The 14500-nt window shown below is 40.8% G+C and overlaps 2 protein-coding genes across 2 annotated transcripts; both read left to right on the forward strand.

The window, feature by feature from the left end:
• The first annotated feature begins 14 nt into the window (after positions 1-14).
• LOC109465642 (protein ARV1-like) lies at positions 15-1877 on the forward strand. Its single transcript, XM_019763406.1, has 4 exons — positions 15-54; positions 278-353; positions 602-750; positions 1252-1877. The coding sequence occupies exons 1-4, from the start codon at positions 15-17 to the stop codon at positions 1359-1361; spliced, it is 375 nt and encodes a 124-aa protein (XP_019618965.1). The 3' UTR covers positions 1362-1877.
• A 5115-nt stretch (positions 1878-6992) lies between these two features.
• Positions 6993-14087, forward strand: LOC109461803 (cholesterol 24-hydroxylase-like). The gene is made up of 15 exons (XM_019758272.1): positions 6993-7243; positions 8381-8622; positions 8811-8888; positions 9248-9329; positions 9434-9507; positions 9670-9895; positions 10355-10468; positions 10877-11033; positions 11166-11228; positions 11372-11444; positions 11742-11826; positions 12306-12416; positions 13006-13094; positions 13286-13352; positions 13746-14087. Exons 2-15 carry the CDS (start codon positions 8486-8488, stop codon positions 13887-13889), a joined length of 1500 nt encoding a protein of 499 aa, XP_019613831.1. The 5' UTR covers positions 6993-7243; positions 8381-8485; the 3' UTR covers positions 13890-14087.
• Positions 14088-14500: the final 413 nt, after the last annotated feature.

Below are 14500 nucleotides of genomic sequence, written 5' to 3' on the forward strand. Positions count from 1 at the left end.
TTAAGTGCCATCACATGGAGCAGACAGAAGCTAAGGTTCAAGCCAGGCATTCAGGTTGAGAGTTTTCACCAGTATCTAATTTATTGAGGGAATATAAGTTATTATAACAGCAATTCAATGACTAGACTAAGAGCTAGGCCATTCTAGGCAAAACAGGCATGTCTGTTATGATTTAAGTAGATTAGACTTGGATGAGATCAAGCCAGGAGGGAAGTGCGGGTTCTCTGCATTGTTGAAATAAAATCAGAGGTCCATTGTACATCCTCTTCCCTTCCAGAGTTGGCGGTGTTCCTTGGGTGCTGTATGCTGCTGCTGCAGGTCAACAGATATATTGCACCATCTCCTGAAGTGAGGTAGGTCATCAGAAACCAAAGAAACATAGGAGGTTTTATCCCAGATATTTAGTATCATTTGAAGGCTGATTCACCAGTTTGAAAGTGACAAAGATGATTAACTAAAAACATTAGCATATAGATAGTGTTCAGCACCAAGGACAGAAATGTTTGCCTATGTGAATATGTTTTTTTTGTACAGACATGGAAATCAACCCCTTGTTCTTTGAGTTACACACAAAGTTAAAGTACATAACTTCTTTTCTTAGGTTTTCTTCTGTAGTTCGTGCTCTGCTACTGTCCAGTTTTGGGAAGTTACTGGTCATCCCAGCAGTGATCTGGGGTGAGACAAACAGCACAGTGTACCTGGGCCTCACTAGACTGTTCGTCTTCACGTGTAACTCACTGGCTATGAGAGGTAAGATGCTATCAAACACTCAGCTATTTGACTTTAAAATACACTGCCTCATGTTTCTCCTGGCAACAATCAGTCAGTTCCAGGTTTTCTAGCCAGAATAACCTGGGACCCAGACTAGTATCATGCCATTAGCTGCGGTTCCGTATTGTCATGATGGGAATGGTATCAGCACCAAGGACAGGAATGTTTGTCTTCACATGTAACTCGCTGGCTATGAGGTCAGCTGCTATCAAACACTCATCTCTGTGACTTTACACTGCATATTGTCATCATGGGGATGGCATCCTTCCCATACCTTTAACAGCTGGGAACCAGAAAAATGTTAGTTATGATAGTGTTCAGCACGAAGGACAGGAATGTTTGCCTATGTGTATGTTTTGTGTGTAAAAACATGTGTATGATTATGTTTTATCAGTACAAATTTGGTACTATATTGTACATGTATCAGTACTATATTTAAAGGTTAAAACTCATGTTGCATTTTCTTTGTTTTTTCTACAGTAACCATGGATACCAGACAAGATGTGGCATGCGGCCTGGTTGCTACGAGCCTGCTAGTACAGTACCTCACATCCCTGTCCATCCACAAGTTATTACACATTCCAACATGATGTTATGTGCTGTTGGTTATAACTGTTAAACTGATTTATTTATACAGTTACTAGTGGAGTTTAAATTTCCTATGAGTATTGTTTACCTTGATGTCTAACCTTCATCAACGTAACTGATAAACTGCAATGTGTGACACACCAGTTCTGTTTTACGAAGTACAATTGCAAGCTCTGTATGACAGGACTGAATGGATCTATCCATTCACACCAGGAAGGAACCCTATTCTTATTCATAGGTGCGGTGGGTTCTTGATCAAGATGTGTCACAGAAAACGCACAGAACCCCCTTTTTTTGTATAGATTGTAAATCTAAAGACAACTTTAGGCAACGAAAACAAATCTTTCTTCACCATCTTAAAATTTTTTATTGCATACTTTCCTTTTTCTGTACATGAGCCACCCTCTCCATATGCATTAACCTCAGAACCAAAGATGCATTTGACATTAAAACGTCTCGATTGAAAACCATTTATGTCTAGACGTCTCAGTCAACCCTCTTCACAGAGACCAACTGTCCGATGTCCTTTGGGTGGTCGCCTTTAGCAGTTTTGACTGTACTTTCATAATCTACTTAATAAGTATACTGTATAACAGTACCACTGTTTTAAATTAATGCTATTATGCCACTTCAAAGGGCATCTATGTAGCCGGAGTGTCGGTCTTCTTCGTGACACGTCTCCTCCAGAATCTTCGCCTCTTGCCTTCCGCTGCATTGGTCTTCTTGCCTTCCGCTGCAGGGGTCTGCCTCGATGCCTTGTCCTTGGCATCATGGGTGGCAGCCTTTGTGGACTTCCTGCGCCGGAACAGGCGTCTCCAGAGCCCCCGGAAGCATCCGTAGCTCTTTTCTCCAGACTTGTCCTCTGGAAGCTCATCAGGGGACAAAGCAGGGCCCAGGTCTTCCATCTTTGCAGTGGGCACTGCCACAGGGCCCAGGTCTTCCATCTTTGCAGTGGGCACTGCCACAGGGCCCAGGTCCTCCATCTTTGCAGTGGGCACTGCCACAGGGCCCAGGTCTTCCATCTTTGCAGTGGGCACTGCCACTGGGCCTAGGTCCTCCTGCTTTGCAGTGGGCACTGCCACTGGGCCTAGGTCCTCCATCTTTGCAGTGGGCACTGCCACTGGGCCTAGGTCCTCCATCTTTGCAGTGGGCACTGCCACTGGGCCTAGGTCCTCCTGCTTTGCAGTGGGCACTGCCACTGGGCCTAGGTCCTCCTGCTTTGCAGTGGGCACTGCCACTGGGCCTAGGTCCTCCATCTTTGCAGTGGGCACTGCCACGGGGCCCAGGTCTTCCATCTTTGCAGTGGGCACTGCCGCAGGGCCTAGGTCCTCCTGCTTTACAGTTGGCAGCAAAGCAGGAATCATTTTTTCACCTTGCTCCCCAGTCCCAATGTTTGGTGATCCAGATACGATCAAGATGTTGTTCAGAGTACCGAACACATTCATGGTCGTGGGCTGTGGTGAAAGGAAAAAAGTTGCCATTAGTTATAAGCAAAGCACTTGTGCAAAACAGCCTTTATCTTGTGCATATGTATGCATGTGGGGGCCTATGTGTGTTAGTGTTTCACTACAACATGTACTTTTCGTCAACTTTTTCTGCAACTTTCTTTTGCCTTTTCCTAGACCTTCCACGCTTATAGTATGTTATACCTTGAAAGTTATATGTTGTCCCTAAGTAAAGTTGAATATGATTTAAATTTTGTAATACAGAGCATACTGTATCTTGTTGCCTGTAATTTCTTAGAATTCTGACACAAATATTGAACGCATTGAATTTTCCTTTTAGTAATTAAATATAGTAATTGAAAATGAATTAATGAATACAAAGGAAACTACACTTCAGTTTAACAAAGAATGTAACTAAATGCAAAGAATATTTTAAAAGAACAATGGTGTATTTACCAAGGTGGGGTTGTGGAACCAAACGCCGCTGCACGACCGATACTTTGACTCGTATCTCCCTGGATTAAGCTCCAGGACCACCACATACTCTTCAATACTGTCACTGCAAATAAAGCACAGATCATCATGTGAGAGGACGTACAATGATACTGTAATTCACTTTATGTTCACGGTACCAAAAGTTTACGGTCTATATCAATGCCTAAACAACAAGTTAACATCAAGTAGTGTAAATAAATACTACTAGGCTTGTACTTTTGAAACACAAGCTGGCCTTAAAATCAACCTCCTTGCTTGATGAAGTTTTGGCATGTTAACATTAATAAGCTGTAAGTTATCTCAAGAAAGTTATTCCAACCCTGCAGAAATTACAGTCTGCTAGTGTTCACCGAAAACACTTGAAATTTGCACAAACATCAGCCATGGTGGTGCATAATAATAATATTAGCTAGGAATAGGAAAGCTCACAGGTATGCTCAGTCAATGGTGCCTCCGCAATTACCCCGTTGACACTGATGCTAACACGTCCGAAAATAGTTTCATCAGGTTCGTAAAGTATTACAGGAGGGAGGTACAAACTCAGCCACTATGATTTAGGATGTTCTCACTGCAAAAGCACTGCCTACATTAGCTACATATAGCGGTGAGAAGCAGAACTCCAGTCAGAAGCTCTGAGGAAGGTGTCTGATAGACACCGAAACGTCAGGACTTAGGTTAGAAATCTTGGTTGTGTGAGAGAGAACTCAGACTGTATCCTGATGCTAACACGGACTCACCTCTTGGTGACCCTCCTGCCTCTCGCCCAAGCATCCCAGCTTCCGAAGAGGAAAGTCTCCTCGGAAAGCCGACCCCTCCAGACAACTCGCACGGTCCGAGACCCCACTAAGGCGGTCTGAGGACAGAGACAGGTTTGGTCAGGGCTTGAAATAATAATAATAATAACTGTTCTTGGCTGTAAATTAGTAGTAGACATTTAACTCTAAACTACAACTGACAGACCAAATCAGTCTCTGTACAGTTCAATCCATCTTAGTTTGTCTCTTCCTAAGTCTCTGAGATATTTCAGTACATGAGACTCAAGTTTGATGTTTAAGTACAGGTAAAATCGAGGCTGTGCAGGTACATGTATTTCTGATGTGTACCTGCACCCCCATGTACTGGGTTTATACATGTACATACATGTAGTTGTATGTGAACTTTCATTTGCTGCATTGAGTGTTACCAGCTCTGAGGTATATAAGAAATTAAATGCCAATGGTTCTGAACAGTTTTTTATTATGATCCATACTTCCTACATTCTGTGTGGTGCAGTTAAAATTTGCCTGGTGCACTATGGCTTTTAATGTCATATTTTTCAAACAATTTATAGGTAGCTAAAATATACATCCTATTAGTATTACTCTTGTATTTACCTGTGACCTGGTGTCACCGTGATCTCTCTCTGAAGTTCCCAGCATCCTCGCAAGGGGGCCTTCATTCACAGTGTTCGACATTTTCGACGACTTCTCAATTGATATCCAATTCTGGAAAACTATCAGAGAGTAAATCTGTCAGTGTGATACAATGAAAATTCACTACAGGTAATTAATAGATGTTTTATTGCAAATCAATGCCACAGGGCTAATTGCAGGAACAGAAGAAACATTTGGTATTAAAAACAGACAATTAGTACACACAGAACTACTGATTACTACTAATAAACTACTAGTAAAACCTACTGGGTTTGACTAACACCCTGGACAATATCCAATCGTCAGAAAAAGTGTCAGGTCTAAACGCCTGTTTGGACGAATACATGTACCTGATGTAAAATAAATTTAAAGTTGTTCTAGAATTTAACCATTGATGGCGATCAGTTTCGAACCACCGCTGAAGCTACCAAATGTTCGGCACAGTTCTAGAACACGCTTGGTCACACCGCGGAGTTTTTTATCTGTAAACTTTATCCTTTCCTTTATTTGGCAACGAAACTGATCAATAATTTGGAAACAGGGCAATTCTTGATGTGTATATGGTGATTTAAAACAGTATTACATATACGGTACAGTCTTTCATTGAGTCTTGCTTGCTCCTGCACATAGACGAAATACTAAGCTTAAACGTGTAGACAGCAAATACTTGCTGACAAGTCTTGTAGACCCTTTCTGATAGAATTACGTGCTTAACATGAAATTTATCCATCTTTACTGGCTTAAAATATTACGTAGCCTTTTTGCGAAAGAGAAATTAGTAGCTTGACAGATTTCCACCTCTAACAATGCACGAGGAATCAAGAAATGAACTCACTTGTCTCCGTAAACGGAAAGACGTCCGTCTTTATCAAAAGTTACGAACGGAATGCACTCCGAGCAAAAGGCACTAGCTGATGACGTCACGAGCGTCTTTTTGTTTTATGACGTTAACTAAAAAAATAACGTCACAAAGTCGCTACTTCGAGCTCATTGGTCAATTTTTTTTACAATTTTGAAAGGGCGTTTCCAGTTCACAAATTTGCTCTGAAAAGTTTGAAATTTGTCAGGCAATCGGAGATGGAAGCATTTCGGCAAAAAACGACACATTAAAATTTAGAGAAAACCTTTGCCAAAGACAAGCATAGACACTTTCAATCTACTTGTCATGTCCCAACTCCATATCTGTGTACCTAGGCCAATACTAATCTTAAACTTGTAGACAGCAAATACTTGCTAAAAAATCTTGTAGACCCTTTCTGATAGAATTTCGAGCTTACTATGAAATTTATCCAACCCTACTGGCTCGAAATATTGCGTAGCCTGTTTGCGATAGAGAAATATCATGGCCTTGACTAATTTCTACCTCTAACAAGCACGAGGAATAAAAAAAGAACTCACTTGTCTCCGAAAACGGAAAGACGTCCGTCGTTATCAAAAGTTACGAACGGAATGCGCTCCGAGCGAAATGCACTAGCTGATGACGTCAAGAGCGTCTTTTTGTTTTATGACGTACCTTAAGAGAAATTACGTCACAAAGTCGCTACTTGGAGCTCATTGGTCAATTTTACAATCTAGGACTTTTACAGCGTTCACAAACTTGCACTAAAATTTTGAAATTTGTCAGACAATCGGAGATTGAAGCATTTCGACAAAAAACAACACATTACAATCATACTAGTAGATAACTGCCCTATGTCGCCGTACGTTTTGGTTGCGTCAAAGACGAAGCATTCAGCAGCATACATAGCTATCCCATGGCAGTTTAGTCGTACTACCACGGGTTACCTTTTTAGAGTGGGAAAAATGAGTCGAAGTCAAATCTAGACACCATTTGTCATTTTTTAATTAGAATGTTCATAGAGGAGTCCATATATTAACACGTTTCGGTTGAAAAGTCATGAACGTTAGAGACGTTTTTGCGCGTTTTTACAATTGTTGCATTTTACCCTATTATCACTCACGTCACATTTTCAAATGTCACTTTTACACGTCTGGGCCAACCACACATTTACATGTACACCAGTTTTCACACCTTTGGTATTTCAGTGCGCTATGAGTCTGAGAGGAGCACAGATGGAGGCGAGCTGTTACACGTAACAATACTACAATGTAGACTTATTTACAAAAAAGGTTGAAAAACAGGTTTCAAACACGGAAAATGATCCTTCCATCTAGTATCTGCTTTGAAATTAAGGTTGCTGAACCAGAGGGTTAACGTCCGTTCGGTCAGCGACCTAATTCTATTCGTGATCGTTGGTGTATGCATTAAGGCTGATGACCTCTTGCTTGGTGGGTATCGTCTATCTGCAAAGCGGCCCGCCATATTAGTGCGAAACGCATTCAAAACAGCGGGCGAGCCCGGCAGCGCTCCAAAACAAATATCGGATTGGTTGAATCGAACGACGCCCCTTTTTAGAGGTCAAGGTCCCCAAGGCTGTTCACAGTCTGCCTGGATTTCTTGCTGCGGAGCCCTGCTGTAAAGAGGAGCCCCACCCACCCCCACTGTTCGGGCCGGCCAGGCAGCAGGTGCAGGTGAGATCCATTCGTAATGGCTTTATGTATTGCACGTCACCGCCGATGTTCTAGTGATGTAACGTTGTATGCTGTGTTCGTAAACGTCTCGTTTCTTGTAAACAGCCTATGCCTCCATTGTCCATAGCACTCCGCGGATTGACGAAGAGTTGTAGACATAGAATTACAGCACAGAATTTGTCGAATTGGAGGGGTAGAATTTCTTTGTCTCTTAAATGTACCAAATCACGTACTAGCTAAGCGCTAGCTTCACGTCAATTTGGTTTCCGTACTTTCAACGTTGCTGGAACCCTTTCCTCCTGCCAACAGACATGTTATTGTTACCAAGGACATAGTGGTTGTATATCCATAGCTACATTTATAATGTCCTTGCTGTTATCAACATTTTGTTTTATTCAGACAAATACAGTACCTAACATTAAAAGCCGTATCTGGTAGCGTAATATACCAGTTTCTTCGATAATAACATTACCAGCTTTCTGACAAAAGAGCTAATATGTTGTAATATTCAGTGATTTTCCTTTGACCCCATGACCATTGTTCAGGGTGACAAAGTAACAACTCTGCTGTAAATTGCGTTAGGATGTGTCCTGATTTCCTCTCGCGGCTGCCAGGCTGTAAATCCAGGCAGGCAGACGACATGAATGTTGCATGACCCTCCCGCTGAATTACCACAGCAACTGTGGTATCGATTTTCTCTCTGCTTGGCTTCCAAATCTCATCACCAAGGCAGAGTTCTGCATTGATCTGAGCAGGGATTGTACATGTACTAGATACTCTGGAGGGAAATGTAGGAAATTGCTAGGATGTTTACATATTATGCAAAGACTATTCTAGAAAACAGAGTTTATGTAATGAGATGTTATTCTATTGTTAGAATAATTTCTCTGCACTGTGTTCCAGAAGAGAGGCCAAATTATACAAACAACAAGTTAAGTCATAAAACGGTTATATTGTTATATTGTCCATAATATTTTGTGATTCTGTAATAAATGTATGCTAGATTAGCCTTGTACTATTGTTATTTTTATACATTGTACTATGTATGATTGTACTATGTGAATTTCATTCATTCTGTATACATGTAGATGTATATTAAGAATGCATGAATACCCTTCTTGCATCCATACTTCACAGGCATCACCAGTGGAGTGTATCCTAAAGCAGTAGCACAAATTCACCTAGGAAAAGGACGGCTTAATTACACCCTACAAACAAGGAAACAGCGATAACAACAACACCATGGCAGTAGTTGCTGTGCTGATGGTCCTGGGTGTGTTGGCGGTTATTGGACTGGCTGTAGCCGGTCTGGTGTACCTGGGTTACATCTACTACATGCACCGCAAGTACGACCATCTACCGGGACCACCCAGGAAAAGGTTGGAAAACTTCTTGTTTTAATCAATTCTAAAAGTATTTCTACTTGACCATAATTTTACTATGGAGCTAATATATCACCACTCTGAATGTAATATTGCTTGCATACAGTATTTTGCCACCTACACGTAGATCATGTCATAATGATGAATACATATGCCCTCTTTTTTTTTTTCTTCTCTCTACTCAGCTTCATCAGCGGCCATATAGATGACATGACCAAGTGTCTGCAGGATGGGAAGTTCACACAGGACATGATCTTAGAATGGTGAATATCTTGATCTTAGCATATCTGTGACTTTACAATTGGTCTAGCACTTCATATATATCTTACAGTATTTTGCAAGATATTGTTGCAAGCATTTGTTTCCATATCATGATTGAGTTCATCTGATGGTAACACTTTTTTCAGCACTAAGGACAGTGAAAGTAACTTTCTTTATTTCAGGCGTAGTAACCATTTATGGTTTGGTCAAAAAGGCAATTGAAGGCATTTTACAGTCCGTAGATATTTTCAACAGCAAATTATGGTGTTAACATCATTGATTTGTAGAAATGTGCTTGTTTGTATGAAATTTTGATGTAATGATTTTTTTGGGGAGCGTCATGTTTTATTTACTTTTGTAGGTGTGAGAGGTATGGTCCTATAGTGAGGCTGAACTTCCTACATCGAGTCATCATCTTTGTATCATCTCCGGAAGCAGTCAGGGTAGGCACTAGTCTTCACGTTTGGATTTTATTTGCATTCGAAGGTAATTTACAAAGCAATACTGCATTATGTAACAATAACTGAGTGTGTGTCCACCATGATAGGAGCTGCTTGTGGCAGGAAAGTACATCAAACCTCCAGACCAGTACCAGCGGATAGGGTCCATCTTTGGAGAAAGGCAAGTTTAGTTGTATTAATTATTATCGATAATAAGACTTGCCTAATGAGAAATAAACTGTTCTTCAACTCATACTGACCAAAATTTTCAACCGAAGTTCTTGGTCTTTATCAGCTATCTGACCCAATAATAGCAGTTACTGTAATACCTCTCTGTTTGTAGGTTCCTTGGTGAGGGTCTTGTAACTGAGACGAACCACGAGCGTTGGCACCGTCGGCGGCGGATCATGGACCCAGCCTTCAGCAGGAAGTACCTGCAGACACTCATGGACAAATTCAACACCAGCGGCGACCTGTTCGTGGAGAAGCTACAGACTCTGGCTGACGGCGTCATGCCCGTGTCCATGGTCGACATGTTTGGCCGAGTCACGCTGGATGTCATTGCAAAGGTACAATGTAATTGTTTGATTACTAGTATTGGTAGGTTAAAGGATAGTATATCTATTGGGAAATCCTGCAAAAGGGTGGGTCTAACGTTGTTTTTAAAGTCATGCCAAACGGGCATGAGGACAAAAAAATGCAGTGACCTGTTTGTCGAGAAGCTGCAGACTCTGGCTGATGGGGTCACACCAGTGTCCATGGTCGACATGTTTGGCCGAGTCACATTGGATGTCATCGCAAAGGTAGGTCGAGAGATGATGGTAGCACTCTAAGTCTGGTGTTGTGGCCATGTGCACGCCGTCTAGTGTGGCTAATCAGCCCTATCTTCGCATGGCAGTCCTGGCCGCACTTAAGACACAAGAAAGTTGTGATATTGTGAAATGGTTGAATTTAAAAAACACACAATAAACTGTTTCTTTGTGTGAAAGAGGAAGACTTCTTGAACATTTCTCGTGTTTCTTTTGCAGGTTGCCTTCAGTATGGACTTGAACACGATCCTGGACGACCACACCCCGTTTCCCATGGCAACCTACATCACACTGTCAGCACTCATCCAGCAGTTCAGGCACCCCTTCATGGAGGTAGGGGGCCTTGTCTTTACCCAGGACAACAACTCATGCTTGTCCTTTGAAATATGTACATTTTGTAATTCCCCTAAGCACTTCAATTTCATAATACTGACAGATACTTTTGATACCAGATGCCGTAAATAGTGCTTTTCTTTTCTTTACCATCTTTTTACCATTGTTTAGTCTGTTTAAGTCGGATGCTTCTATTGAAACTCATATTTCACAAACCTCTGGAAACGTCTGTATACATAAGATTTGATTTTCATTTGGTTAGGTTTTGTTCCAGGTACCGTCTTACTATGGGCTAGTTAGAGCTTGAAACAAACAAAACGAATAAAAAAATACATACAGTACAGTGTAATTTGCTAAAAGCATAATGTTGTGATGGGACCTCAATCTCTGTTCACCTCTTTTCCCCAGTACAACCCGTTCCAGCGTGACTACATCCGGAAGGTGCGTGAGGCGTGTCGGCTGCTGAGGAAGACGGGCCACAGCGTGCTGCAGGAGCGACAGGACCAGATCAGACGGGGGGAGCAACTTCCCAATGACATCATGACTCTCATTCTCAAAGCCAACGGTATGGTGGAGATTACAAGATTTCTCTATTCAGTGCTTTTTTTGGCATCCAGAAATCTTTCCAGAAGTTTTCTATCCCTAGTCATTTTAGTGTCATTTTTTCATTCATTAAGACCTTTTTGCTGTTTTTCAGATGAGGACTCAGGTCTAACTGTGGAGAAACTGGTAGATGACTTTGTCACATTTTTCATAGCAGGTAGGTGAAGCTACTATCATCTCATAGACATATACTGGTAGTGTTTTATAAAAGCTTTGATTGTGTTAATCTCTGTCCCAGGGTAGTATGTTAGTAGCCAATCATGATTGAGCTTGATTACAAATGATTGATCTCTGTCTCAGGCTCCGAGACGACAGCCAACCAGCTTTCCTTTACCCTGATGGAGCTTGGGAGGTACCCAGATGTTTTAGAAAAGTAAGTCAACATTGTTCCATAGAATTCATCATAAATGTACCAAATTACAGTGTATGTGTAGTTCTCATTGAGTGATTGTGCCATCAATATGAGCAAATGAATATGGTATAACAATGAATTGCCACTGTACTTTTATGTTTTATGTCCAGTTCAAGCAAGAAGGTTTCAGTCTCTTTGAAACCTTGGTTTAAGCATTAATTTAAAAATATTTACTGTTTCAGGATTTTGATTCAGTATGCATACTTGTAGAAACCATAAAACAACTTTAACTGCTTTCTAATGACAATGTACTTACAGACTACGGGCAGAGATGAGGGAAGTGTGTGGCAACAAGGAGTACATCACTTACGAGGACATCGGGAAACTGCAGTACATGGGGCAGGTGAGAGGGGGCTCTTCAATGGACCATCACATGTAGCCGTAGACAGGAAAAATCTCCCATCTGGTAGAATGTCAGGTCCCATCAACAAACTTTTGTTGAAGTCTCTGCAAGTAGATATCAAGATTAGAGTCTAAAATATCAAAAGATGGTTAAAAGACCATCAGAATTTTGCAAGTTTGATTCATGTCACTTTAAATCAAAATTTTAGCATAAGTAAACGGGAAACCACCCTAACACATTAACAGCATCCTCTTCGGAGTCTGTGTCGAAAAAGGCTCTGATCGGGATCTCTACTGGTAGAATTAGTGATTCTGCCAGGTAGCAATCTCTACCCTGACAAATATATCAGTATATTTGTTAAATGCAATATAACATATTCAGTAATCTACTTCACATGCCACATGTTGTTTATTGTTGTTAACATCATCATTGTTGACGGACTTACAGTTGTTTGTTTGTTTGTTTGTTGTTATTGCCAGGTGCTGAAGGAGTCCCTGCGGATGTACCCACCTGCGACTGGCACGTCTCGGCTGGTAGAAGAGGAGATGGAGCTGTGCGGACACAGGATCCCTGGGGAGACTGTTCTTATTGTAAGGACACATTATTCTTTCTACACAAAACGAATAGTCACTACAAGAATTCAGGTCGCACAGACATCATTTTTAGCATTTCCACACAAAACAAGAAGTCACTACAAGAAATGAGGACACATACACATCATTAATTGATTTTAGCATTCCTACATAAATTGTCTTGTCTGTTTAAAGAGATGGAACTGTGTGAACACCTGGGGAGACTGTACTTATTGTAAGGACACGGAAACTTCTTTTAGCATTCCTACACAAAGCTTGTAGTCACAGACAAGAAATAAGGACACACAAACATCATTTTTAGCATACCTACACATAGTAGAGTAGTCACTTCGAGCCTTTAGTAAAACTTTACAACTGAAACGGTACACATGTATGTCAGAAAGCACCGTGTATACATGTACTGTAGTTGCAAGAAGTAAAAGACTCCTATCGTAGAGTGGAACTTGTTGCCACCAAGTAGAGTTGGGGCATCATCACGAGAAAGCTTTGAACTCCTGCAGTTAGATGTGCAAAAATTGGGTGTAACAAGTCGTTCGGTGTAATATGGCTAGCTGCCATCAGAAACATTGCCGTCTCTTGTTTACAGACAAGCACATACATCATGGGCCACATGGAGAAGTACTACCCTGAGCCGTACACATTTAACCCTGACCGCTTCACACCAGATGCTGACAGGTGAGGACAAATTTAAAAGCAGCTCCTTCTCAAAGTGTAGATTAGAAGCATGGTAATAACAAGTTGCATAACACATGCATATCACAAGGCCTTATAAGTATTGTTAGTGAACAGCTGTTGGAATATACCTAGTACTTAAATGTTTTAATGGTCCTCTATAATATACACATAAGATACACTTTATATTCCAGGCCCCTGTACACATACTTCCCCTTCTCCCTGGGGTCCAGGAGCTGCATTGGACAACATTTCTCTCAGGTAAAGACGGTAGGAAGGGACATTCTGGGTTGTAATTTCATGCCCTGAATTATCATTTTTTCATTCTTTTAAGTGCACTCACAAGGTATGTGTTTGTCTGTTCTTATTTGTAATGAACAGTTAAAAAGCATGTCACAAGTACATTGTAAGTGCTGTTGCCTCTAAAGCTCCCCGTGTACAATGTAGCTTACCCTTATCCAAATTGCCAACTTTTTGCAGAGCATACCTAAAATCTTCATATATTAAATAATGATAATCAGATACTTTGAAATATACTTTGTCACATAGGAATGATAGGATGACATTTCCATGTTTCAATATTATGTACCTCATTCCAAGTAGTTGACAAAGACATTGCAGTTGATAAAATCTAGATATTTGATTTCCCGACAGATTGAAGCCAAAGTGCTGCTGTGCAAGTTCCTACAGAAGCTGGACTTTGAGCTGGACCCAAACCAGTCCTTCGCTGTTTCGGAGGCCAGCACGCTTCGCCCCAAAGGCGGCTGCATCTGCATGCTTTCCAAGCTTGAGAAATAGTTGTTCACCCACCCTTTTAAAACTGTCAAAAATGTGTAGGTACAACTAGATACATGACAATAACATAGAGGTGATGTAAAAGGTTCATGTAATAGAAAAAAGTCTGTTGTGTCTGGTTCATTCGTAAGTGTTCTAAACTTCTCATTGGGACTGTACAATTGTCACTATATACTTCTATTATTTTGTATTTGAGTATCATGTCAGGCGCCGGCTATTTAAACATTCCACCATTGTCAAGGCCAAGTCCTTGTAGGGATTCCAACTAACAGCGAAATAGCTATTGTTGCATTCTGACTGTTGCACTACTAGTATTTCATATTGAAATGTAACAACCATTTGACACTGTAACAAACATTTTATGTCAAGATGTCTTTATATTTTGAAGATAGAATCTGTAACTAAAATTGTTCTTATCTTCCCAATTCTTTTTTCAACAATCATGTCATGATAGTAAAACATGAAATTTGTACCTTGACTGTGATGTAGATGGTGTCCCTGTGTTCAATGATCTGAATAAAAATACTGTAGTTGTTAGTTATTTCATTGATGTCTTAATGTAAAGCCCATTTGTTGTTGTAAACAAAGTATCTTACCTTAAGTAAAAGGTATTA

This window comes from Branchiostoma belcheri, unplaced genomic scaffold (genome assembly GCF_001625305.1).
Source record: "Branchiostoma belcheri isolate BF01 breed outbred unplaced genomic scaffold, Haploidv18h27 scaffold1, whole genome shotgun sequence".
Taxonomy (NCBI): Eukaryota; Metazoa; Chordata; class Leptocardii; order Amphioxiformes; family Branchiostomatidae; genus Branchiostoma; species Branchiostoma belcheri.

Excerpts from the sequence above, each read along its gene's own strand:
- LOC109465642 (XM_019763406.1), top strand. The coding sequence starts at position 15 with ATGGAGCAGACAGAAGCTAAGGTTCAAGCCAGGCATTCAG. Across the intron at positions 55-277 it reads GGTTCAAGCCAGGCATTCAG|AGTTGGCGGTGTTCCTTGGG; the intron begins GTTGAGAGTTTT and ends CTTCCCTTCCAG. Across the intron at positions 751-1,251 it reads TAACTCACTGGCTATGAGAG|TAACCATGGATACCAGACAA; the intron begins GTAAGATGCTAT and ends TTTTTTCTACAG.
- LOC109461803 (XM_019758272.1), top strand. The coding sequence starts at position 8,486 with ATGGCAGTAGTTGCTGTGCTGATGGTCCTGGGTGTGTTGGCGGTTATT. Across the intron at positions 8,623-8,810 it reads CCGGGACCACCCAGGAAAAG|CTTCATCAGCGGCCATATAG; the intron begins GTTGGAAAACTT and ends CTCTCTACTCAG. Across the intron at positions 9,896-10,354 it reads CGCTGGATGTCATTGCAAAG|GTTGCCTTCAGTATGGACTT; the intron begins GTACAATGTAAT and ends TTTCTTTTGCAG.